The 27,863-nt window shown below is 41.5% G+C and overlaps 1 protein-coding gene across 4 annotated transcripts; it reads right to left on the reverse strand.

The window, feature by feature from the left end:
- PROSER2 (proline and serine rich 2) lies at positions 1-27,807 on the reverse strand. Of its 4 annotated transcripts, none has more exons than XM_040413220.1 (5): positions 27,683-27,807; positions 11,551-11,747; positions 3,918-4,143; positions 2,674-3,281; positions 1-2,643 (listed from the first exon to the last, which is right to left on the reverse strand). In XM_040413220.1, the coding sequence occupies exons 2-5, from the start codon at positions 11,680-11,682 to the stop codon at positions 2,260-2,262; spliced, it is 1,350 nt and encodes a 449-aa protein (XP_040269154.1). In that variant the 5' UTR covers positions 11,683-11,747; positions 27,683-27,807; the 3' UTR covers positions 1-2,259. The 4 variants fall into 4 exon arrangements, with proteins under 4 accessions (XP_040269154.1, XP_040269153.1, XP_040269146.1 ...); XM_040413219.1 differs by having other exon boundaries at positions 1-2,639; positions 2,670-3,281; XM_040413212.1 differs by having other exon boundaries at positions 1-3,281.
- Positions 27,808-27,863: the final 56 nt, after the last annotated feature.

A 27,863-nucleotide genomic window follows, 5' to 3' on the forward strand; every position in this document is an offset into this window, starting at 1 on the left:
TATATTTTGAGCAACACAGGTACAGTACATAAAGTATATGATATAAAGTATATTTTACAGACTATAAAAGGTAAAAAATAAGCCCGTAGTTGAACAAATGTATTTGTATTGCCAGTTGATAGTATGTTGAGGTTCGTTGTTTGATAACTCATTTCACAGTATTCTAAAATGCCACTCCACTCAAATTTAACTCCTATTTTAATGATCAAGAGGATCAAAAATTCCTCATATTTTACAGTGTAATAACAATCCATTTTCAGAGAATGAAATCAGCCCTTTACACATAAAAATGAGGAAGATATTATCACAGCTTCTCCCTTGAATGGCAACAATATATTTGGCACAAAGTTCAATGTAATTTGCTCATTTTCCAGATTCTTGACAGATATGGCAGCAAAATCTATGGTATTATATTATATTTCTCAGCAAAATTCTCTGGATGGATGGTGACATTCTGTGGCCTAAAATTAACACAAAAGTAACACAACAGCAGACATATGTGCTGCTTGTGAAGCCAGACACTAATTCCAGTGATTTTTCATAATCAGTCTGGAAGGACAGGTCTATTGCATGTATTTCAAAAGAGAAGCCAGAGAAATTTAGTTCAAAAAGGCTTCTCCTAAAGTTATGCGTTGTACTTTAAGTGCCGTGTTCAAAGAGTAAAGCGTGTGAAGCCCAAAGTTTGTGAAGTTTAAACACTTAAACTGGATTAAGTATATACCGACATGTATGTGCCTGAAGACGTTTTCTTTGGATTTCAAATAACCCAGTATTCGACATTGAGTATCCAATATAGTATATACGGCATTATTACAGAACATGTCCCAGGTAATACAGTAGATCTCATTGCACTTGATGAAATTGAAAAACACTAAACATCTCACAGGTGTAATGAACATTTTAGGAGTTCATGGTCATATGAGTAGAATGTGGTCCCTGTCAGACTGAATACTGAAGGCTCTTTGTGGTATCTGGGCATGCATACCTGCTCCAAATTGTTGACTTGTGTTTCCACACAAGGTTGCTAGAGGCATCTGGTGAATTATTAATAAATCTGAATAACGACATTCTTTAGCTTCTGGTATTTTTGCAGAAATTTATACTAAATATATGTAGACACAAGCATTTCCTTCTTTGCATTTTGGAACGTCTGAAAAATGTTATAGTGGCAGGAAATTAAATTTATACCTGTAACTCTTAATATACAGAATTTGAACTTTCAGGGCTTTGATGCAAAGTCTATATGGTTAGCAAACCATCCCTTAGCACTTAGAATTCTACTGTCCTTTTAGAGACCAGTTGAAACAGGAACCTCTGTATTCCCTATAGTAATGTCACTGATCTGATGTAAATCACAGGACACACGTTGCCATGTAGCCCCAGACTAAATCAGGGCGCACTTTTAGACTGACTAGTTAAGTTTACACCAAGTGGTAGGTGGCTTACTTTACTCCAGAATTGTGAATGGTCCATCTAAAAGGCATGTTCCCTTTCAATTAGGCCTTGCCTGTTTGCTGATAAGTCACACCCCCATGTCTGACAAGCTGAAAACGGTGTCCAAAACACTTAATGGTGGTGCAAAGCATGTAAGCCAGTTTTTTATGCAAATAACTGCAGAATTTTGCCACATTTTGATTAGTAAATGTCCTCATTTTGTTAGATATTCTTGAAATATTTCTAGAATGTTGCTTTAATATGTCATTCCCAAAAATAACTGTTGCCATTGATTTCAAATAAAAAGAGTAACTGGATATTTCTTGGACATTGCAAAGAGGCATAAATTTCTCTAGAAGGTATTCTGCTCTAAGAACCATTACACATCCTGTCATATTTACAATAAGATGCAAAAAAGTTAATAAATAGAAAGTTGTTATTTATAGATATCATAGTTAAACACAGATTTGAAAAAAAAAAAAAAATCACAACTAAAATAACAGTATTAATTAACCAATGTGTTTCTCCACTATTTTAAGCAAACTAATTTAAATCCATGAGAAGTACACAGAATTGTTTTGCCCTGGAGAATCCATTTGTAGTCTTAACTTTAACATTCGACCCTTCATATTTTCTATAATATGACTGCATTAAAAATCAAAGATGCATAATTATAATACATACATAAAACCAACTGTACATATAAGTAGTTGTAAGTCACTGCTCCGTTCCTTGTGGTTGTGAGAATGTGGCCTTGTATAGAACATAGACAACATAAAAAGTCATAAGTGAATTCCAACTGTGTCCAGAAAACATGGAATTATTTCAATGTCCTGACAGTAGGCCGAGTCTTCTCAAAGCGTCTTTTCTAGAGTCCTCTGAAGAGTCACGTCCTGAGAACTGCACTGTAATTCCTTGAGACCATAAACCTGTAGGTCTTGCCATTGAATAAGTTCTTTTAATTTCCTGATTAGTATTTATCTGCGTTTTCTCCTGTGCAATGTGTACGCTACTGGGTCGTTTGTTCCTTTCTATAGAAGTTCCTGGTTCACCTTTTATAACAACTGTTTTTCCCAGAGGAACAAAGGCACTTGGCTCGTTCATCAAGATTTTGCTGATACTCTCATTCTCATTTGAATGCCTTCTGCTCGTTTCTGGAGGTAACATTGTGACTGAATGCTCACCATTTGAGACAGGAGACTTGCCTACATCAGCTTGAACAGGGATAGACTTGCCTACATCAGCTTGAACAGGGATTTCTTTAACTAAGCCAAGTTTGACGAGGGCTTCATATCTTGTCTGCTCAGAAGGGACTTCCCGAAATGAAGTTCTCCGTCCCACTTGTTCATGACGATTTGTTGCATCAATTTCATCTGCAAACCATCCAGGACCGTGTAAATGAGCCAACACTTGAGCTTTACGTTCCTGTACATTGACAGCTGCCTTGGCAATAGTTTTGTTATACTGCTTCCCAACTTGTTTAATAATTATGTTGTTTGGAAAACGACTGGGTTTGGTATTTGGTGATCCTGGAAATATAAAATGACCTTCACTGATTGGTGAGGTACCAACACTTTTTTTCAGTTCTGGTGACTTCTCATCTTTAGGTGACATGGGTGACAAGTTTCCACTTTCACGTCTTTTCTCGAACATTTTTTGAGCAATAATTACAGGTGTTGGAATAGCCCCATGTAGTTTTCGTTGTTCTGATGACAGGTCAGGAGAAAGATTCTCAGTTTCCTTCAGTGGAATAGTCACAGGTGAACTTACTGTTGTGGGTGATTGTGAGGTCCAAGAGTCTTTTTTAGTAAGATTCCAGTTAGTACTGCCTAATCCAATTCCAGAGTCTATGGAAGGAAAAAATGACATACATGAGATGTCTGTGAACGTTCTTATTCTTCTAGGTCATTGTATATAAGTAGTAATAAGTTAGAGCAACTGGACTTGTATTTTTTTCTTGAAGACATTTTGCTAGTCATCCGATTGGCTTTCGCAATTAGAATGGCTTGTACAAGGGAAAATTCTCATACAAGCCACTCTAACTTGAGAAAGCTGGTTAGATGATTTCCGAAAAGACTTCAAGAAAAAAAATACAAGTCCAGTTGCTCTGACTTATTACTACTGATATATGTGTAACATATTTCTTAGTACTATACAGTGATCATAGTTAGGGACATGGCAGAGGCCTTGGTTTAAATAATCTATCATTTTTCAAAATTATGTTTAAAGGAGTTTTCCAGAAATTTATATTGATGGTCTATTCTTAGGATAGGTCATCAACATCTGATCTCTTGGGGTCTGACTTCTGGCACTGTTGTCGATCAGCTGTTTTTCAGTAGCTCTGGCTCTTAAATGGGAGTATCACTGCAATAACCAGCTCCGACCACTATCCTATGGATAGCCCATCAATAAAAACTCCAGGAAAATCACTATAATATTTCAAAGAATACTATTTTTTAGTATAATACAGTATAACAGCTTACCTTCAGGTGAAATCTCAACATGGTTGTGGTCAGTCTCCACCAGATCGATAATGTCATCAGTGTCAGAGTGGCTATCTTCTGTTGACCTCGGGGAGTAATAGCCAAGACTAGAATTAGCAGAAAGCGGTGGTTCTTCAGGTTCATCTTCAAAAGCATCTAAAGTTTCTTCCAAAAACATGAGGGCATTTTTCTCTTCATTTGTTAAGTATTTCAAGTTTTCATCATCCTAATGAAAACAGAAGAAAAAACTCACAGCAAGAGGCAACACGGTAAAAGCACACACCTTGTCATGTCATAGTGTTGCTAAGGATGGTCACGGTTAGTGCTTGTAAAGTCAGTTTTTGAATGCTGCCTTATAAAACACAATAATGCAACTCAGTCAGTAAATATATACAATATGCAATGGGTGGTATAAAGAATGATACATTTTTAAAAATATATATTCATGTATAGAAATTCATGGAAAATTACTACAGATGTAGAAGGCTTTAATGTAATTCCTAGCGCATTAACAAGCTTATCGAGCTGACTTAGTTTAACAATGTGCAAAACTTGTTGCACTGTTGGGTTTTACATTGATGACCTTTAGATAAGTCAACAGTATCTGATCTTTGGGGGGCTGACATCTGGGATCCCTGTCAATCAGCTGTTTGAGAAGGCAGCAGTGCGGGCAGTAGCGCGGCAGCCTTCTCGCAGCTTAGCCTAGGCCTAGGCCATCTAAAGTCACGTTCATTGGTCACATGGCCTAGACCTATTTACCTGGCAGGTTCTCACTGAGGTGTTTTTGATGCGTTCCTGCTAAGGTAGCTTCATGGTCTTTTGGCTTAGACCATGTGGAGTATCTGTTCTTATCAGTAGGTGAACAAGGCCACTGAGATGTAGCTGAGAAACGCTAAGAGGTTAACCCGGAGGTGTAGGCCGGTGGCTGAAAGACAGCTCCAGGAGTGGCAGAAGTGCCCCAGGAGTGGGGACCCTGGGGTGCCTAAACTAACTGGGGGTGAGTGTCCACACATTTGAGCACACCCACCTCTCTTTTCCTGGTTTTATGGCCTGGCGTAAGATGAGGAAATTTTTATAATTTCAGCCAAATGTCCGCCGTGCCGTAACTGCCGCACATTCACTTTATTTATTTTTTATGTTCACTTTCCATGTTTTGTTTGTCACTAGGAATTTCAGGGTTGCGGCCTCCTTATGGACTACCCTCCTGAGGTCTAAGAGGAAGGGGGGGGGGGGGGGGGGGAGTGTGGCCATCTGGTTCCTCACCCCCCTGTAAATCCCTTTAGCCTCTCCCTCCAGGGAGAGACCAAACCTCGATTGTGGCTCTTGACCAACACCTGGGGTGGCAGCCAGAGCATCGTTTAGAGCTTTTCTAGCTTCAGCTGAGGGATGGCCACTACTCCCAGACCCTTGTGTGTGCCTACTGGCCCGGAGGGACTGGGATTGGTTTATGGGGGTCTTCTCTTATGGAAAGGGCCTGCAATAGACCACAACCTCGTGCACGCTTTTGCGTGGCATGCTGCACAATTTTGTTGCACGAGTATAGAAAGCATGTACCTCAGGCTTTAAAAAAAATGGCCTAGGTGCAGCTCAGCCCCATTGAAGTGAATGAGGCTGAGCTGCGATACCAAGCATAGCTGCTTTAAAATATAGAGCACAATGCTTGGTGAGATGAAAGAAAGCCACGGCTACTGCAAGCACTGGTGCCTTCTAAAACAGCTAATTGGTGGGAACCCAGATCAGATACTGATGATATATCTAGAGGAAATTTATTAGTAAATTGACAACTAGATGTTACCAACTGGGAGTGTGTCCCTAATCCATCCTATTCTTTTTAATATCGGTTTGTCTTTTTGCCAATGACACAAAAGTGTGTAATAGGGTTGATATTCCTGAAGGGGTTTGTAACATGGAAAAAAAAATTGCTTCACTAGATAAATGGTCTCAACAATGGAAACTGCAGTTCAAGGTTTTCAAATGTAAAATAATGTACTTGGGGAGAAGGAACCCTCAGTCTGAATATCGTATTGGCAGCTGTGTGTTATCGAGGACTTCAGAAGAGAAGGATTTAAGGGTCCTGATATCAGACAGCTTCAAAATGGGTGCACGGTGTGGACAGGCAGCAGGGAAAGCAAGTAGGACTCTTGGCTGCATAGCTAGAAGTATAACCAGTAGGAAGAGATTGTGATCCCACTGTTTAGAGCATTAGTAAGACCACATCTGGAATAATGTGTCCAGCTCTGGAGATCCCAATAAAAAGACATATAAAATGCAACGGTTGCAGAGATGGGTTACAAAAATGGTGGAGGGTCTTAAGCATAAAACATACTAGGATAGGCTTAAAAAACTTAGGCAGACATTTATGAAAACTGGCAATTTAGACGCCGGTGTTCGTCCCTCCTGCACTAGCGGTTCAGCCTGTATATAACTTAGGCGGACTTTACACTTCTACATCAGCAGATGTAGTTGGGAAATCTACAGTAAGTGAACTTAAAAAGAGGACCTTTCATCACTCCTGACATGCCTGTTTTAATAGCTTCATGCATTCCCCGTGTAATAACAATTCTGGAGCATCTATTCCTATGGCTCTATGTTATGCCATTCCTTTATTATTTCTACTAGAAGTTTTGAATGAATTGCTTGCAGTCTGCAGTAAGGGTACAGAGGGGTGGTAACCAGTTGGAGGTGTACATACCCAGTCTGACAATGGCAGCATGGATTGGCTAGAGCGAGTCTTTGCAGGGCCCCCCCCCCCCCCCCAAACTGGTTACCTCCCCTCTGTACCCTTAGTGCAGACTGCTAGCAATTAATTTATAACTTCTAGTTGAAATAATAAAGAACATATAGAGCGATAAGAATAGAAGCTCCAGAATTGTTATTACATGGGGAATGCATGAAGCTATTAAAACAGGAGCGGTGAAAGGTCCTCTTTAAACATGCCTGGGATAAACACGTCTATACTAAGGGCAGACTAGATGGACCAGGGGGTCTTTTTCTGCTGTCAATCTTTTATGCTTCTATGTTTCACTACCAGGGCTGTGGAGTCGGTAAGATAAAGTTCTGACACAAACTACTGCATTTTATCACACTCCGACTCTGACTCCTTCATAAATTGTCAATAATTTAGTACAAGGGTTGTCTGGTGCACATTTCACAGGTGTTCACAGCCTGCCTCTGCTTCATACTTACCTGTTATCCACAACTCTGGTCCGGCTCTTGTGTGTCTATCTTTCAGTCTGCAGCTTTTTTACTACCTCTCTGCCACTGCAGCCGATGACTGGATTTAGTGGTGACAAGAGACATCTCACCACTGAAGCCAGTTATTGGCTGCAGCAGAGCAGATGATCAACCCCATGCAGGGGACGAATTAAACAAGCCGTGGACTAGAAAATGGACACATGGGAGCCAGTGTGTAGGACGAGAGCAGCAGGGAGTAGATAAGCATAATTCTTTACATAGCAGAGCCAGGGTGTAAGCATCTGTGAAAAGTTCCCAGACAACACCTTTAATGCTGTCTTCGTGTTCTGTGTACCGGTTCTGAGATGTAAGGCATGCACAGTAATGAACTTCCTCCTCTGATCTTTAAAGGAGGAACTTTCTACTGAGCATGTAAAGCACAGTTTCAGGCATTGTTACTAAGTGAATAACACAGAGAGTAGAAGATACCTACTATAAGGGACAGACAAGAACACATGAGCGGTGAGAAGATACCTAGTATAAGGGACAGGAGGGAGAACAGGAGAGGTGAGAACATACCTAGTATAAAGGGACAGGAGGGAACACATGAGAGGTGAGAAGATAACTAGTATAAGGGACAGGAGAGAACACAGGAGAGGTGAGAAGATACCTAGTATAAGGGACAGGAGAAAACACAGGAGAGGTGAGAAGATACTTTGTATAAGGGACAGGAGAGGTGAGAACTGATTTTATATCACCACTTAGACAGAACATAAAATATATTTATGAGTCACATTTCAAAACTTTTCTAAAAAGGTATATGAAGGTTAATAAATTAATTACACATTAATAATAACTGATGCTTTTTGCCACTATATAATCAGAGTGTGCAGAAATATGCCCCTTTGACAACGATAAAGGTTCACCCAATTGTTAATTTATTAATTCACTTCTAGGCAGAATTACAGAGGGATGAACGGAACAACACAGAATTCTAAGAAAATAATCTGTAGAATCGTTATTTGATGGGCAATTCAATTATTTAACAAAAAAGATTTGTCAGGAGAGGCGACAGGTCCTCTTTACATAACAATAGGTTGCAATTTGTGGGACTGGCAAAGGATGCAACACTGTTCCTTAATGCAGACTTTACTACAATTACCAAAATGGCCAAAAAGTGACTGTACCACTGACCACAAGAGATCGGCTGTGAAATAAAATACTGTCCACTAGATGCTAACCAAGAACAATTCATAGTAAATTCTGCTAATGTTCTCAGTATCTGAGCTATAGACATAGGGTTCATTCAATCCGGTTATCCAATCTGCCCATTAAAATGCTTTTTCTAGTTGTTAAAAAAAAAAAAAAAAAAAAAAAAAAAGGGAGCTAGCCTTCCTTGATGATTGGGTGAGTTATGACATCTGCAAAAAAATTTAAGGGGTTTTCCGAGATTTTTTAATTATGACCTATCCTCAGGATAGGTCAATAATATTAGATCAGCAGGTACTCCAACACACCGGCACCCCTTCTGATCAGCTGGTTGAAGAGAAGGCCGTGCACCGTGCCAGCGCAGCCTTCCCTTTTTTCTTTACCTGCTCTCAGGTGACATTGCAGTGGGGAGCAGGTGTAACTACAAGAAGCCATCCCATTCACCCCTTTAAGGTCACCAGAATAAGTTAAAATGAAAATGCTTAAGAGGTCTTATGATTTTTATGCAAAATTTTCGACTACAAGTTCTCAAACATCGCCCAGTATAAATGCGCAGCAAATACACTATGTTGTTGATATACTCTTTTATGATGAGCTAAAAATTATCATTTGTCAGCAGACAAGGTATTTTAACAGCGACAAATATTATAACGCTAATACGTGCTATATTGTCAATCAGTAGTCTTTTTGTACAAATGTATCTTCAGGTGTAATCGGACTCAAACGCTGTTCAAGGTCATGGTTAGTAACTTAGCTTTAAGAGGGCAGAGTGGAAAATGTATGGTAAACGGTCAGGCCAGACCATCAGCTCGTGACAAGTGGAGGAGAACAGTGTTTTACAAGTCATGTAGCACATTTCGTTAATTAGTGGCTCGGGTAGCGCATTCCATTTAAGGCTTTGTTGTTCCTCTAGGCATAGCGGCTTCATCACGTACACACTATCTGGCTATTTACAACTGAATTCCAAGCACAGGTGAATGACAGTGACATAACTAACTTATGAGTCTCATTATGCTTATTACCAGTAAGCCAATGATTAACCAAATGATTTACAAAAATTATTACTGAGAATGACACAAACATTATGAGCTAAATGTTGACCATCATAATTACCTCCTTGCATGAACACAAAAAATATCTTAAGAAATAACAGCTTGATGCAGAATGTATCTTAGGACAACCTATTCAGCTATGGCTAGAAACTAAGCATTTTTGGGCTTTGTTTTAGGTATTGCATTACTGATATGGATCTAACAATAGTACTGGCTATGCACTGTTAATAAGTAACAGTACATAATCATTACGTCTAATGGTGGGTGACAAGAAAAAAACAAGCCATGCAAATGCTAGAAAACTGTAAGAACAGGAAGAGTCAAGTCACCTAGTAGCCCATGTTACCAAGTGAATAAAATTGATATAAACTCCCCATGCAAAACCCATGTCATGACTAAAATTCTGCCAGTATGGTAAATAGTCCAGTGATTATTTATACATACAACACATGGGGGGGGGGGGGGGGGGTCAAAGATCTGGGTTGCCAGAGGATGTACCTAATTTATGACGGGGTGCAGACCTAGTCATAAATTAGGCCCATCCTCCGCCAGTCATGAGGGTCATTTACGCATATTTTTAAGCCAGCTTTTGGTGTAAAAATAGTAGAAAAGTCCCCTTTTTGACCGGTTGTGTTACTATATCAAGTTATGCGGCCGGTGTAAACATTTTTTTAACAGACGGGCAGGGCAGGGCGGGGGCGTGTCAGGGGCCTCCAGCTGTAAATGTGCCCTAGTATGCCTGGAGTGAAATCTACTCCAGCCCCTGACAAGTAGATTTCAAGTATCAGTTACGTCAATTTCCTGGCATATATGTTTATGAATTTGCCAGGGCTGATGGCCTTGCCCCTGTCATGCCCCCACACTGCCTTCGTTGTTGCATGGCCAAGACTGCTGTATAGCTAAACTGTAAAACTACAGCTGCGAATTACAGAGTTGCCTGAGCACACACGTGAAAGCTTGTTAAGGCATTAACTAGCATTCAGTCCACAAAGAGATTTATACATTTAGTGCTTTACTACGAATCCTACTTACACCAATCTACTAATGACCACTCTTTACTGTCTTGCTTTGTGTTGGACAGCTTCCCATGATCATGGATGCGTATGTGAAGAAATCATGACAACAGTGACAGTACACACCTTGCCTAGACAGCATGAAGGATGCAGGAAGCACCCACTGCAGCCCGGAGTACTAATAGGCACTTACGTGACAAATACTATGTCACCTCTATATAACATTCGTGACTCTTTGTATCCCAGAAAACAACTGATGTCACATCCAGTTAGACATAGCTGTGTGACCCATGTGACATTGCAGGAGGCTTATGGGCTAATTATGTGATTCTAAGATGATTATTTCTTTTACACTATTACTAACCATTAAATAGTATTTTATCCCTTATTCAGCAATATTAGCATTGCATACAGAGGGAAGTGAATGCAATAATGGCTGGAAGGTTTTACACAAATCTAAATGATAAATGCACATAATATATACTGTCAAACGCTAATGGGAATGTTACTCTAATGACATGGAATACATATGTTTAAGCAGACTGGCTGCTTGAATATAAGGAATGATATTGACAATGTGTTCTCCAACAAAATTAACAAGTTTATTGGATAGTAATAAAAAAAACTTCAACTGTATGCTAAAGCTTCAAAGCAAAAAACAACAACTCATAACTGGAACATGCCTGATTTAGTTAAAACGCCAGAAGCACACAACTGCAGAGCAAAAAAAATTCCATGAAATAAAAGTCTTTGTCTGTAATGGATTTCATAATTCAGTACAATTTTTTTAATGAATAAATAGTGGATGGATAAAAAAGGTTGCAAAAGAAAATGCAGGGAAAACGAAACAGAATTTTTTAAGTCTACCTCTCGGAGTCTGTGTTGCTGTAATTTGCACCAGTTATCAAAATCTGGCACAAATGTGTTGCATCTTTAAGTGTAAAAATAAAACAAAAAAAAACAAAAATGTTTCAAAGCCTTATTTTGCGACTTTTTGAATCCAGAATTTTAAAGTGCAGGGCTTGATTCCATGTGTGGAACCCCTATTTATTAGGCATTTGGCTTTAGTCAGCAATTGTAAAAGTGGTCTGATAACAGATAAGTGAAAACATTTTCTCCATGTTCTCTTAATTTGGACAATTTTATTGTATTTATACCTACAGAAGATTTATTTAATGTACTTACGAAGTGAGAGCTTCTAGACCTTGAACACTGGCTGCTTTGACTATCAAAACTTCCACTTCTTTCAAAGTCACTGCGGTTATGGAACCCGGATTCCATGATTGAAGAGCTCAGCTTCAACAGGTTGCTCGGCATTCTCTGAACGGGATACTTTGTGCTTAGAGGAACTGTGTTTCTTCACTATGAATCATGCCCTTACACTAAAAAAAGAGAGAAAACAAACACATAGTATGAAGGGATAGTGAGATCATGTCATTTGCTAGTTTTGCCATGTGCGTGTGGTGCTTGGTTATGACAAATTTTATCTCATCGTAACCTACTGTTCCTTGGACCATCAAGTGAGATAGACTGTATCTTACAACAGAACAAAGACAAATGTACAGTATCTCTATAGTTATGATTCTATCTTTACTATTAGGATGTCCTTCAATTACCTAGAGCACAGAACTGCTTAAAGGATCTGCTCTTCCTTCCATGGGTCCAGATCATCCATGTACTATTGGCCACTACTGTTGAAACTTTGCACCAAGATCACATAGGAACCCACTTGTTTGCTTGATACTTTGGTTTACCTAGTGTTAATCTGGCCATACACTCTCAATTGTCCAGCAGCAATCCCTCACGCCCCGAACCCAATCATACATGCACACTTAGCTGAGCATGCGTTTGTTTTGAATGGGGAGTAAACACGTGTCATACACTTCTGACAGTGGCTTATCTTCCGAGAGAACTAAAATATCTGGAATGCTGAAATTCAACTGCTTGGTCCTTCTACCCCCTGGCATTTGCTTGAAAGTTGACATCTCAATACATATTATATGTAAATTGGAGGGTTCAGCTGACATTAATCTGTCAAATGTGGACAGCTTTAAACCCCCACTAATTTAACTTTTATAACATAACATTTTAGAGGTTAGTTGCAAGAAGAAAAAAAAAAAATCTTACTTTAACATTTTTCCACAATATTTTCATAGGAAAACAAGTGCAAAATCTGAACTGAATTCCCATCCTTTGCTCATAATATGGCACATTGGGCTTGAACAAAAAGCATTCTAGGCATACTACCTGGCATAGTGACTATGGAGTTTCCTATAAAAACAAGCCATTGTGAATGTCCAGAAAGGATTGAGGCTTAAGGATTAGTAGACAGGTGTGTTTATAGATATAACAGCACATTGTATTTAACATGACCATGAATAGGGCATGCATATCCCTGTCAGCAACACACACAAGCCCAAAAGGTAGATGCTTCAAAATACACAATGGTTTACATGTTCCTCTCATATACTAGTACAAACAGTAGTGTCCTCCACACCCTATTTAATTTCAAGCTTAAAATGCAGAAGGTTGGCCTGCTCAATGGTTGGCCATTGAAAACCAACCATAGACAACCCTTTATATACTTGCGCTCAGCTCGGAGTAGTTGGAACACATGGTTTTGTATTATTCACAATGATCTTGGCAGGAAAGCACTCATGTCAGATGTCACAAGGACAACTTGGAACTTACCATCCCACTGAAGATACAGCAGCAAGAATGACTTCATCTTGTGGTTATGAAAACAACTAATATTCTTCCCATCAGTGATCTATTCTCCAGTGTATAAGTGCCAAAAAACCTGTTAAAACTCTAATAGCCCTAATTATTAATTTACAATTGGATGTTACAATAGATGGAATGATCGAATTGCACTCATTTCAAATGCCATATGGCAACTCTGGACAATGTCAGAAAGCTAAGGACTACTTCATGATGTTTACACCCTCCTGAAAAATACTCAGGTCAACCACAGGAAGCCTAAGGCTAATTGTCCATACAGCATTTATTGGAAAAAAAAAACGCCACAGCAGGTTTTGATGCGATTATTTGAGCCAAAGACAGACGTGGGTCGAATAGGAAGGAGAAGTGTAACTCTTATATATAATTTGCCTTCATTTTGAATCCATCTTTGCACAAGACTCAATCCATTGGTGCATCTCGGAACGATTGTGCACCATAAATGGAGCTAGCGTAGATTTCTTGTGAAATTAAAAATCTGTGCTCTGGTGCAAGTATTAATAAATTTGTCAGGCTGTGGAGTCCCCATCCCCTTCTACCTGATTTATTTTTATTTTTTTAGCAAAGTTGCAAGTACATCATAAAACAGCAAAAAGTACCACATTTTTAACTTTTTGGCACTATTTTTCTGTTGCAATGGGATTCCTAAATTTCATCAAAATTTTTCTTTTTTTTGTGTGGCAAATATAGCTTTAAGTCAATTGGAAATTAGGAAATGCACACTACAAACTGTATTCTTTTGTGGCATTTTCGGATCCATGGCCTAAAAAAAAAAAAAAAAAGAAAAAGTAGCATGCCCTAAAAAAAGTTTGAAAAAAATGTGTGACCACAAAAGGTTTATAAAAAAAAAAAAGGCATAAATTAATAAATTTCATCGCAACATAATGAAAATGAGCAGGTTTAGGTTTGGATTCCTTGCGATTCCTTTGTGCCAGCTTGTGAGTCGAAATACAACCCATTCACTTTCATCATGTTTTTTTTTTTTTTTTTTTTTTTTTTTTCCCCAAGAAAATTTTTTATTTTCAAAAGTAAGGACATATACAAAGTACAATTCAGAAGCATTGCATATTTGTTAGAAAATATTTTCAGAAAACAGACATTTATGTCTATGTATACAGTAGAGACTCCAAACAAGTTGTCCTTCACTTCAATTATTTTCCTGACCTTTCAAAATAACCCCCCCCCCCCTCCCCCACTCTGAGAAAACTCAATTGCCCTCCCCCCCCACCCCTATTCGAAACTAACTATCCTCCTGCCAAAACAATCGCCATACCTTTCGTCAGACATGGTTTAAAGCAATGATATCATCATATTAGTAACAATGTGGGTGTTTGTAGGAAACCTGTTATTGTGCCAATCGGCCTAGCGACCCTTTCAACTGCTCCTCCAGATACCATTTTGTCAAAGTGAAGGGTCTCATGATGTGTTCAATATCTGAGTCAGAGAAGAACTGTGTCAGAAAGCCTCTCCACCTCTTTAGAAATTTGCCTCCCTTTCCTTCCTTATGTTTCATAACATCCCCTCGCTCCAGATTCAGTAGTTCTCTAAGGCATGTTAATATGTCATCCCTTGAGGGGACCGAAGGCCGGAGCCAATGTTGTAAAATGCTCCTCTTAGTTACCATACAGAGTGCATGGAAAAGGGTCGGCAGTCTCCGCTCCAGAAGGACTCCATCCTTTAGCTCCTCCCAATAATGAAAGAGAAAGGTCATAGGGTTCAACGGGACCGTCAAATTCCAACTATCCTTAGATATTTGTGCCACCTGATTCCACAGATCCTGTATGCGGGGGCACGACCAAAGACCATGAAATAGATCAGTGTGCATGACCTTACACTTAGGACAACTAGTAATCCTGTCTAACCTGTTGGGGCCTGCCGGGAGGTTAAAAGCGTAAATAGCATTATGCATTATCCTGAAATGTGTGTCCCTCCAAACTCCATTTATGACTGAATTCCTCATGGCCCACCAGCCCTTAAGAATCTTCTCCCCTGCCTCGTTGTCCTCTAATATACAAACCCATGGGCGAAAAGCTAGACGTGGTAGTCCATCCCCCAAAATCAACCTTAATTGGGAGTACAATAGAGAAATGGATTGCGGGCCTGTACCCTTCATTACTATCTTATCAAAGTCATTCGTCACAATTTCCTTAGAGACATCCCTCAGCCTATCAGTTAAGAATTTATTAACCTGGGAGTATTGGATAGTTTGAAAAGGACTCAGGTGATAAGCATCCCTAACCTCCTGACATGATAACCATCTATTCTCATTCTTGTGTAACAACTGCTGGGCCGTCAGTATTCCTTTCTGCTTCCATTCCTTAAATAATGCGTTCCTCCTTCCCTGTTCAAATTCCGGATGTCCCCACAGAGGTAAGTATTTCGAGACTCCCTGACACAGTCGTAGACTCTTCCTAATAGTTCTCCATGCTGCCCATGTGTGGCGGAAGATAATCGAATTCCGCAGATGCATGGGTAGGGCTCTCAAAGCCGTATGTAATAGGGTGCAGGGATCCCATGGTGCGCAAAGTTCCCTCTCCAAGGAATAATCAGAGTGGAAACTTGTGTGGCGTAGCCAGTCAATAATGTGTCTAAGAAGACATGCCTGGTTATATATCCTGACATCTGGCATGTTCATTCCCCCTTTCAGTTTCAGGGCCATCAGCTTCCTCAGACCTATACGTGGTCTCTTTCCCTTCCAGATAAAGCGTGTCACCTCACCATGAAGTCTACAGATGTCTACATGCTTAATCAGCAAGGGCAAAGTCTGGAGAGGATAAAGGAGTCTGGAGAAGCTGATCATTTTGACTAAATGGATTCTGCCCAATAGGGGCAGGGGCAGGTTCTGCCATCCTCGCAGTTCCCTAGTCACTTTACTCAATAAGGGGGTATAATTCAGGCCGTATAATGAATCTGCCCTAGAACCTATCTTGATACCTAAATATGTAATGAGACCTTTAGCCACCGGTATCCCCTCTAGAGTGCTCCCAGGCTTTAATGTATTTTCCCCTCTCCCAAGCTGTAGAAGCGCACACTTGGCTGTATTTATCGTGAACCCTGAAAACTGACCAAATTTTGCAATGCTGCTCAGAACTACCTGTAGGTCTGTCACAGGGTTACCCATGAATAGAAGTATGTCGTCTGCAAAAAAAATTGCCTTCAGTTCAGAGTTACCTATTTTAATACCCTCGAAAATCCCGCCCGAGTTTAGAAAACGGACCAGAGGCTCTACCGCCAGGTCAAACAACAGGGGGGATAAAGGGCAGCCCTGCCTTGTACCCCTATGTAAGCTAAAAGGATCAGAGAGAAAGCCTTGCATGCCTATCCTGGCCATAGGAGTTGTGTAAAGCTGAGTAAGGTATTCCCTAAAAGAGCCTCTCACCCCAAATTTATCCAACACCCTCCATAGCCACTCCCAATTTACCTTATCAAAAGCTTTTTCAGCGTCGAGAGTGACTATGGAGGGCGTCGAAACACCTCCCTTCCCCCGGCCCACCTCATCCAAGACCGCCAGGACCCTACGGATGTTGGCGACCGCTGACCGGTTTCTAACAAAACCAACCTGTGAAGGGCAGATCAGGCTCGGGAGGATGCTTGCTAACCTATTGGCCATAAGTTTCGAGAGGATTTTAACATCCTGATTTATAAGGGATATAGGTCTGTATGACGCGGGGTCCTCAGCTGGTTTGCCCTCCTTGGGGAGCATGCGTATGTGCGCCATATTCATTTGAGCAGATAACCTCCCCCCCTTTAAGAGGACATTACCCAGTTTAGATAGTATCGGTGATATTTGCGCTTTAAGGGCTTTATAGAAGGCACCCGAATACCCATCCGGGCCTGGTGCTTTATTCCCAGGTAGCAGTGCTATTGTTTTCAGGATTTCCTCTTCCGTGTTGGGCCTATTAAGCTGGTCTAGATCCTCCTGCGCTATCACTGGGAGATTTAAGCCTTCCAAGATACTAGGGCCCAAGCCTACATTGTCTGGAGGTCTACTATATAGATCAGAATAGTAACTCCTAAAAAATTTTAGGATATCGGGGGGTTGGGATCTAATTTTCCCTGCTGAGTCACGTAGATGGGTGATAGGGATTGTTTGTCTACGCCCCTTAGCCAGATTTGCCAGGAGTTTGCCTGCCTTGTTGCCGAACTTGTGCAACTCTAGTTCCCATCTAGCTGTGTGAAAGCTTTCCTTTCTCTTTGCCCAAATCTCGAACTCCTCTCTTGCTGTACTCCACTTTTCCTTGTTCTCTGGCGAAGGAGATTGCACAAAAACCCTATAGCAACCCTGAACTGTCCGGCTACACTTGATAAATTGTGCCTTTGTAGCTTTCTTGAGGCCTGTTATATATGCTATCAACCTGCCCCGTATAACTGATTTGCCTGCTTCCCAGAAAAGAAGGGGGTCAGATTCATGCTCCTGATTAGTAGTGCTGTATTCCAGCCACCAACCCCGTAGTAATTCTATAAAGGTCTCATCCTCAGATAGGAAAGACGGGAATTTCCAAATGTATTCTGTCCCTCTCGGTTCCATATCCGCCAGAGACAGAACCACTGGCGAGTGATCTGAGATCACCAGGTTTTCAATAGCTACCTCGCTGACTCTGGACAAGAGTTCTGGTTTGGCCAACCAGTAGTCTATACGAGACCACGAGTTTTGCGCATGGGAGAAGTGGGTAAAGTCCCTTTCATCTGGGTGTGACACCCTCCATGTATCCACCAAAGCAATGTCCTCTGTGAGGGAAGACAAAACCCCACCTCTCCCATGAGCCCTATTCCTCAACGCCCCTGACTGCTTACGATCTTCACTTTCTACCATTGTGGCGTTAAAATCTCCTCCTACCAATATATTGCCCACCTGATCTGCCAGTATCTTATCTCTCAGGGAGGCAAAGAAACGACCTTGCTGTACATTGGGTGCATAAACATTATATATGTTGAGATTCCTGCTCCCATCTTTCAATGTCAGAATCAATATCCTGCCCTCATCATCAGCAGTGTAACCCTGGACCCTATTTAGTAGGTTTTTGTGTACCAGTGTGATCACACCTGCCTTGCCCTGTATAGCCGGAGAACCATAAACCTTGCCCACCCAGAGCCTTGACATTCTCATAAAATCCTCCTCCAGGAGATGCGTTTCCTGCAGAACCGCAATATCTGCCTTCAAGCGCTTGAGATGGCGCAGCACCATTATGCGTTTCTGCGGGGAGCGCAGGCCCTTGACGTTCCATGTTACTATCTTAATCATTACCCCACATTTTTAAAAGGTTTTCCCCCCCACTGTCGATTGTATGAGACAAAGAGATTGGCAGGACAGCATTAACATAACTAAAACAACAAACAGAAACAAACATCCCTGAGTAACCTGCAAAGGCAAGTGAAACAAACATTACATCCTGGACTTCACTTTTTTCTGGTACCATTTTACCCTCCCATACCATTTCCCCTGAATAGCTTATAGTGGAGGATTGAAGGCCACCAGCTCCTTTTTTTTTTTTTTTTTTCCCCCTCGCTTATTTCTTACACCCCCTTTACGCAGGCACGGATACATGAGGCATGACACCCCTCATTTTCGCTGCTTCCGCTGATTGCCAGACGAAAAGTGCTGGGTCTCATCTCTCCGTTGCGGCTTGCCTCTGGAAGTCCCTTGAAAGCCTGATTGTGGACTCTGCGACGCTCTTCTTCCTTGTTCCACCGGCTCTTCAGGCTCGGTGAGATATGGGCCTTGGGCAAAAAAAGCTGCAGCATCTGAGGCATTATTAAAGTTCCTGTAGACTCCATCCGCACACTTCACTTTTAACACTGCCGGATATAGTAGTTGAAAACGGATTTTCCTCTGGAACAGTGAAGTGCAAATTTCGCTGAAACCTCTCCTTTTCTTAGTGATCACTGCCGAGTAATCATTAAAAAGCATGATCTTCTGCCCCCTATAGGTTAGAGGCTCTTTTCGCGCCCTGAAAGCGCGTATAATGTCCTCTTTATCAGAGAAATCGAGGTATTTCATTATGACCTGTCTGCCTCTCTGCGGGCGATTAGCCAACTCCTTGGATCCCTCCGGAGGGCTCTGCAGTGACCCCAGCCTATGCGCTCTTTCCACTTTACGGGGAATCGACAGTCCCAGCGCTCTGGGGAGTTCTGACTCACAAATATGCTTAAGCTCTGTGCCCGGTATGTCCTCAGGGAGACCCACTAACCTGAGGTTACTGCGACGTGAGCGGTTTTCAAGGTCGTCGACCTTATCCTTTAGCTCATTCACCGTCTGCATCAGCACTTTTATACGTGACTGTGTGCCCTGCATGTCTTCTTCCACACATGCCGTCCTCTGCTCCAGTTCGTCTATGCGGTACCCCTGCTGGCTGTAGGCTTCCTGCAGCTCTGTAAGGGAGTCTTGTATCGTCGCCGCCAGCGTAGATTTGAGATCAGGTGCCAGGTGGGCCGCAACCTCTAATGCCAGCCTTTTGAGATCTGCAGCTGGCAGCGGGGTAGACTGGAACAAGTCCTCTTGTGAGGATATCAGGGGCTGATTCAAATCAACTACCCGCGGCGTGGTCTCAGTCTCGGCCGCCATCTTGTCCTCTTTATGCAGCGGCGCCGGCCGCGGCTCTTCTCCGTCCTCCGGTCTCTTCCCGCTACGTAGCAGGTACCTCTCCATGCACACAGCGCTGCCTGTCAACACTTGCCACACTTAGTGTGGTTACTTGAGCCCGTAGGCGGTGATCGGAGGGTAAGGCTGTTAGGGAAGGTGGCGGAGCTCCGCTACACGCGTCTCCTCATACCAGCGCCGGAACCGGAAGTTTTTCATCATGTTTTATGTACAGCAGCATCACTTATCCGCGATCTTTGGCTGCATGACCTAAGCCGCAGACTTAAAGGGAAAAATTCACTTTTGGTCAACGTTTGTCCACAGTTCTGCGTAAATTCAGTTTGTTTCAACAGACCACAGCTATTTGCATTTGCAATATCACTTTATTGTCCCAGGGTGGGTTAGTTTTTTAGAGCAGGTGGCTGACCACAGAAAACTGTTTCATCAAAGCTATCATCATATGCTGAAGTCTAGAGTTCCTAAGGGGCACATGTGTTCATAGTTCCACATGCTTCTACTCAGCGGACTTCACTGCTAGTGACATGGGCATTTCAGGCTTCAACCTCCCTGCAGTTTTTGTCTTTGACATGAGCGATAGGGACAATAGGTATATAGAGCTATATGCGGTTTATCTGATGGTTATACTGCACTTAGCTTATCATCACTATATATGGTACAGTCTTGTGAAGAGGTTACTGACTTATCTAAAATATTTTTATTCTTACATTTCTTATCCTGATAAGAAAGTAATAGCTATAAGTAAGTCCAGACTCCAGTTCTCTATTAACCCCAGTAAGAAGGAAATTAGTGAAAAATATTACACACTGAGCAACTCAGTTTCGATGCTGTTATCTACCTGATTACTTCAAGTGTACACACACCACTCACATTTCAATTATTCTTCCTTATACGTGTAGTAGAATAGTAGTAATAGCTCTGCAGCAGACTGCCAAAAGTACAAAGATGCAATGTGAGCAAGTTTTCAGCGTTTTGGTCCTACCTGAGCTTATTACGGTAACTAATCAATGGAATTCCTGGTCACCAGCAATCTGCTTATGGTTCCACATCTAAAAATCCTGTACTGTATATACTGTGGGATGTGAAGTTTCTGTTCGCTGACAACTAGTTGAGTCACTTGTGAATAAGCTCTAGTGTACTGCCAATCTGATCTCTTCACCAACTGGTTCTACTGGATTTTCAAGCAGGACTTCAGATACCTAGAGAATGAATGTGTACAACAAACAAACTTGTCCTCTCTTGGTTAAAGTCCTGGAGACTAGTTATTCAAACATTTGAAGATGATGTAGAGGTAAATGACCTCGTAGAAAATGTTAGAAAAGGCTGTGCATGAACTCTGCCTCCTCACGTACACAATGTCTTGTTCCAGTCAACAGGTGTTTCCATGCATTGGCAGATATGTCACATCTTTCGTCCTAGGACCACACCTAACAATAATTACAACTTACTGCAATAAATCAATCATTTTAGATGGATGACATTTGTATTAAAATCTACTGGGCACACTGGTGTATACTTCAACTCTGCACCATAGATGCAAAGCAAATTTAGCCTTAAATGCACTGCTAAAGGGAAGTCACCCATTACATGGCCCCGATGAAGAAATTGATGGTGCATAACATTTCCTACAAAGCATGTGAACCTGCTCTGTTTCATTGGGCGAGGGGGCTCACTTAGGCTCTGTTACCAGCAGCTTATATGCCAAATGTTGACGCCAGTAGTGAAGGGATTAAAAAAGATGCTCAAGCTTGGAGCCACTTTTAGGAATATATTACAGAACTGCATAACTAAAATAACTTGCCATAAAGTTAGAATTAGTGTTGCCACTTTCACAAGTGGGACCGTTCTGACCAGGGGCGTAGCTAAAGGCTCATGGGCCCTGGTGCAAGAGTTAGGCTTGGGCCCCCCTGCCCTCAGTGCTTCGTGTGTCTTCTTATGCAGCACAAGGGTCTTTGGGCCCCTCAGGCTCCTGGGCCCGGTAGCGACTGCTACCTCTGCACCCCCTATAGCTACGCCCCTGGTTCTGACAATACTACAGGGCTGTTGAGAATCCTACAGTTTTTGCTACAGCCATGCAGAAGTCATAACATGCTTAGACTTGATATGGGTGAAATGTCTGTGGTAGTAAACCTATCCCATAGTGAAGACCTCACATGTGGCCCGTATTTCTTCTATGGGTCACATATAGTCAATGTCCTGTACTAAAATCCCAAACCAAAAAATATGCCACCTATAGAGATACCAACAATTGAATGCAAAATTTCATATATTTATTGGTACATATTTAAAACTGTTTACATAAAAAGGTGGAAAAACTTCATAGGTGTCCACAAAGAAGATGAAGATGATAAGTGTTACCTGGTAGGCAAACAAAAAGTTACTACCATACATTGCCTAGGCCACAGCTCATAGAAATATACTTTGGGACTGAAGTGGTGTTTTTCCATTTTTTTTTTATCTCAATGGGTTTAAATTTATATCTATATTTGAATAAAGATATGTTTTTTTTGCATGAAATTGTGCCCAGCATGATGGTATCTCTAAGGAAATGGCAGCTTGCACTGTCATGATGGATTGGCAGACAACTAATTTGAAAACAGATTTTCACCATCGCTGCTCTGCTATCTGATGTAATCACCGTCTAGTCAGCCCTGTAGTTAGCTTTCTGATATCATAGAGTATGTACCAGGCAAGAGACATCCCTGCATTTCTTCACTAAAAACTGCATCTAGAGCATAGGATGACTTCAAGGATGAGGGAAGCCACCATAATAAACTGTGGACCACCATTACCAGCCTGCCATCAGGAAACAACTCATTTCCTTCAGCATATTGTCCTTAGAGAAAAAAAAGCCAAAATATGTTTCTACAATTATTTTTGCACAAATGAGAGGGACTATCAGGTCTAGTTCAAATTCCACCTCCTGCTGTAGAATGTCACAGATGGGTGACAATAGAACCACCATACTTACAGTACCTCGCTTACATTTTGAACAATTGCTGTCAATGCTATTCCCTGTTATAATAGGGAGGATCTCCAAAAGTAAACCATTTATCACACAATTGCAGGGATAGCAATACCATAATTGGTTTTGTTATTGGAATCACGCTTAAAGGGAACCGGCCACATTCAACATGTAATAGTGCAGGACAAGCTAAGCAGATTGACAGAGTTTTATGGGAAAATATTCATTATAATCAGTATTTTACTCATAAGAATGTGTTAGGTGAGACTGTCTGCAGTAATAAAAGTCCAGACAGAGAGGAAGACTATGGAGGGGAATTAGTATATATGGAGTGACTCTAAAAAAAGAAAGCAATAAAAAATATTCTGCTGGAAATATAACTTCTTGAAGAACATTGAGAAGTAAAGATTTCATTGGAATGGACAACTAGGCTTTTCAGGGAATTTGGGCACTGATCCATCCAACAAATAGGAGTAGGGTATCATGCTACCGGGTGAAAGGGGCGCTGGTGATCCATTGTAACAAACACCTGCTGTGAGTTCACTTGACACCTTTTGTCCTGAGTGAATGGTAAGTAATAGATTAAGTGGATGTAAGATTGACCCCAGGAGGACTAGACACATCTATCTTCTACAGGTGTTTTATGTAATTTGCCCAATAATGTGTTTTTCAAGAATAACACATTATTCAGAAATAACAAAAACAGAATTTCCCTGTTTTTTACCTGAAAGCATGCCATGAAACACTTTTTGTTGAACAGCTTTTTTTTGTGTTACAGAGGGCAGACCACGGGTGAATAATCTAGAGAGACGCTGCCTTCCCGCACATGGTTGTGTTCATACCGTGGTCAGCAATAGACAAAATACGAATGCTTTCCATGTGCATTCGGCAGTTTTCATACTCCCATCAATAGAAAGCACTATTCTCGTCAGCAATATGGACAAGAATTGGGCATGTGCTATCATTTGCACAAAAACAAATCTGCAAAAAACACTGATGTGTCTATGGCCCTGCAGAAATCGATGGGTCAGCTTGCCATGCATGCATGAAGCCTTAAACGTGCTGAAGAGCAAATCAGCCTGGTCATTATGCATTATCTTTGTCTGTCAAATGCTTTGTTTTTTCTTTGGTTAAAGTTGGTGCCATGTAATATGTCACCAATTACAGGGCTGTAATTACTTATCTTTCCAGTGATACATCCTCACTCCCATACTGTATAGTATTACAAAATGATAGCCGACAGAAGAGAACATAAGCACGGGCGTCACTTATGGCAGGGCTGGGGTTGCTATTGGGAAACACTCCACTTTTTTGCCTTCGCCACTTATTCTAATTGAATAGATTTACTGGTGATTTTTGCATTTTAGGGGATGAACACTGTATAAATAACACTTGCAAACTTCAAAGGAAAATTCATAGACAGCAGATTTGTTGCAGAAGTTTCTGAGCCTGAAGGTCACTGCAGCATATGCAAAGTTTTCTTCAATCCCTAGTCCAATGAATAGGAAGGAGAGTCACAGAAATTTCTGCAAGGAATCTGTCGTGCGTACCCTCAGGCCTCTTGCACACGACCGGATGTAATTTTGCGGTCCGCAAAAAACATATCCGCAAAAAATACAGATGACATCCGTGTGCATTCCGCATTTTGCGGAATGGAACAGCTGACCCCTAATAGAACAGTACTATCCTTGTCCTTAATGTGGACAAGAATTGTACATGTTCTATTTTTTAGCGGAACGGAAATACGGACATACGGAAATGTAATGCAGACGGAGTAACTTCTGTTGTTTTTGCAAAAAAAAAAAACTGAATGGAAAGAAAATACATTCGTGTGCAAGAGGCGGTGCTGTCACATACAGCTTTTTGTACCAGTTTTCTGATGCAGTTTTTGAGTCAAAGCCTTTGGCTCAAAAGTTATCTACCTGAAAAAGAGAACCGATTCGCTACCGGCACGGATTAGCGACTTTGGCTCAAGAGTTATCTCTCTGAAAAAAAAAATATAATAATTCGCTACTGCCACCTTTTCTATCAAGGTCTGACTTTCTAAAAAATAAGGTGACCCAATAACTCCCTAGGCTTTGGCTCAGAAAACTTCAGTAAGTACTGCCACAAAAAGCTATGTGTGACCACTACCTTGGTAAAGTCTTGACTTCTAAAAAGATATGTACAATCTCAATTCTAGGCACAACCTTTTTAGTACTGTTTGATTTTCAGGGTCAACTGACATAAGATCTATCAAGGGATCACAGCGGATTATGGCTCATCCAGCTACACCCAAAATCATGTGTTTGTTTTGTTTGGAGATGCTCAGTACACTAGTGATGCCCCCTATAGAAGCATATAATAATGATTTATATACTATAGGAATCTAACTATACTAGGTTGGAATAGGATCCCCACATTAAGAGGGATTGATCCCATTACTGTACAATAAACCAATAATGCCCCGCTACATAAAGAATTAAATGAGGCTTATGTGTGTACACAACTGGCAGTAGAGCACCAAAGGGGCCCTGTACCTTCAATAGCCCCATACAGCTAGATAGATGGGCGAACATGCAGAACGCTTGCGGGTTTGGCTGACGTTAAAGGGGTATTCCCAATATGGGACATTGATGTTATATCGCTAAGATATGCCATCAATGTCAGATAGGTGCAGGTCCCACGTCTAGGACCTACAGAGAGCAGCCATGCATATGCAGCCACCCTCAAAGAATTGCTATGGTAGTTCCAAAAGTAGTCCCTTAGGTGGATGGAGAGATGGCCATGCTTGCACAGTGTGAACTGAAAACGGGTTGCTGGTGGCTCCCCTGGCCAATACAATGTGTAGGTGCTCTGGGTTTGACTGATTCACCCAATCAGGAAGGAAGGATATGCAATAAAGTATATGTGGAAAACCCACACTCTTCACCTGGTAGTGTACTACAAAGAGCAATGCTCCTTTAAGTCATCACTATCACTGAATTTTAAATCAAATTTATGCACACCATCCCTCCCCCATTTTAATATCTTTATTAGTGATATTGATACTCAAATACATATTTTTACCCACCAACTTGTCTACATTGCTCTTTGTAGTACACTACCAGGTGAAGAGTGCCGGTTTTCCACATATACCTTATTGCACAGCGCACTCTCCATTCACTGCTATAGGAACAGTCTGCTATTTTTGGAACTCCCATAGCGATGATTGGAGACCACATTGGGCTTGGGTGGTGTGCTCTCCTTCACTTAAGGGCCCCATTCTCTATATAGAGAGAAGGTCCAAGAAGTGGGACCAGCATCTATCTGACATTGATGGCACATCCTAGCAATATGCCATCAATGTCCCAGATGGGACAACCCTCGTATGGGAACCTTATCTGCAATGGAAGAAATGACAAATGTACATTATAATTGGCAGGGTTTGTTTTGGCAGAAAGTGTAAGGTAACTCCTAAACCGATAAAGTAGACAATTCAGTATCATTCCTGTGTGACTCAATCACTGCGAGCATGTTATCATAGCAAGGGCACAGTCACGTGGCTGTGTTATCAGACCGTGCTTCAACCACACACTGCCAATGACTCACGGGCCACAAATACAGCTGGCCACACACATGCAAGAGGGTGACAGCGGTATCGCTCAATTCCCTCCGGACTCCCCGTGTATAATGTGTACATGGTATCAATGGGAAGAGAGTAGACTGTCCTTCCCAGACACTCCTGGGAGAACAAAAGGAAAAAATTACGGTTCGCCCAATACGTCTCTCCCCCAACATCCTCTGTCGGGAGCTCCCTATACACATTAGGTTGTCACTCACAATTCTCATGTATATAATAAAGGAATCGACGTGTGTCTACAAATATGCCCATCTCCTGCATGTATCAATATGGGTGAATAATGTGCGTGTGGTCCCCGAGATCTTGGACGCTGTCTACGTCCTAAGGGTATGTTCTCACACAGCAGATTTATGCGAGACTAAAAATGAACAAATTTCTTGAAATTGCCTTGAAAGTCGTGTAGGACACTCTGAGGTCTCCTAGGACTGCGTCCAACCTTCAGTGCCCACAGTATTAGGGTACTTTTACACTTGATCCATTTTATCCTAATGCATTCTGAATGGAGAGCAATCCGTTCAGGATGCATCAGGTTTTCAGTTCAGTCACTGTACGCTTTTTGGATGGAGAAAATACCACAGCATGCTGCGGTATATTCTCCGTCCAAAACTCCGGAACACTTGCCAGAATGCCGGCATTATTTTCCATTCAAATGCATTAATGATCAGGTTCCGTTTTTCTGGTACACTGGGGGCCGGTTTTGCGGTCTGCGCATGTGCAGACCTTTACAAATGTGAAAAAGATAAATACCGGATCCGTTTTTCCGGATGACAACCAGAGAGACGGATCCGGTATTGCAATGCATTTGTGCATCCGGATCCGTCTACAAATGGTATCCGTTTGCATACAGAACTGCCTGCCGCAATCCAACAACGCAAATGTGAAAGTACCCTTAGTAATGTCCGCCTGCTTAATCACACACTGCACTGTAGGTTTTATTTTTAAGTTAAACCATGGTCCACGTTTTGGTAGCAGGTGCCGCCTTCTACCTTCTGACCTTTAAACAAGGTGGCTGCCATTTTAAGAGATTCGTCCAAATCGAATCACAAAATATTTGGATTCAGCTAGAATCTGAATTTTTGGGAACTTCAAGGCAAATTTCATTTGTTTAGAAATGATTTAATCTGTGACAAATCTTACTTATTTTTGGCAGACCTAATAAACCTTTACAATACGCTGAAAGGAGATGACCAGGTTGGACTGAGGTGCCAGTGAAGCACTACCACTCCCAACGGGCAGGCTATCCTTGTAATGTAGTACTGTATACTACTATGTAACTCATCCATCATTTGTGTCAGGACAGGAACTGGATGGAGCTCAGCTCCAGCACTGCTACCTCACCAGCAACCTGGGGGCTCCTCAGTACTTGAAGAACTGCAATAACCAGAATGCACAGAAGAAGCATTTTGTGTACACTTACCTACCAGTGCCCAGGAGGTAGATGGTCGGGGAACTAGCAAATCCCAGCGTACTGCTGCTGGTGAGAAATCCTGGAGGCGAATGGAACAGGTGGAACAGGGTGAGGTGTATAGTGACAAGTAGCAGGGCGGGGCAGTAATACACGGGAGGGGCTCCTGCAGCATTCCTACAACCTGACTGCA

This window comes from Bufo bufo, chromosome 1, assembly GCF_905171765.1.
Source record: "Bufo bufo chromosome 1, aBufBuf1.1, whole genome shotgun sequence".
NCBI lineage: Eukaryota > Metazoa > Chordata > Amphibia > Anura > Bufonidae > Bufo > Bufo bufo.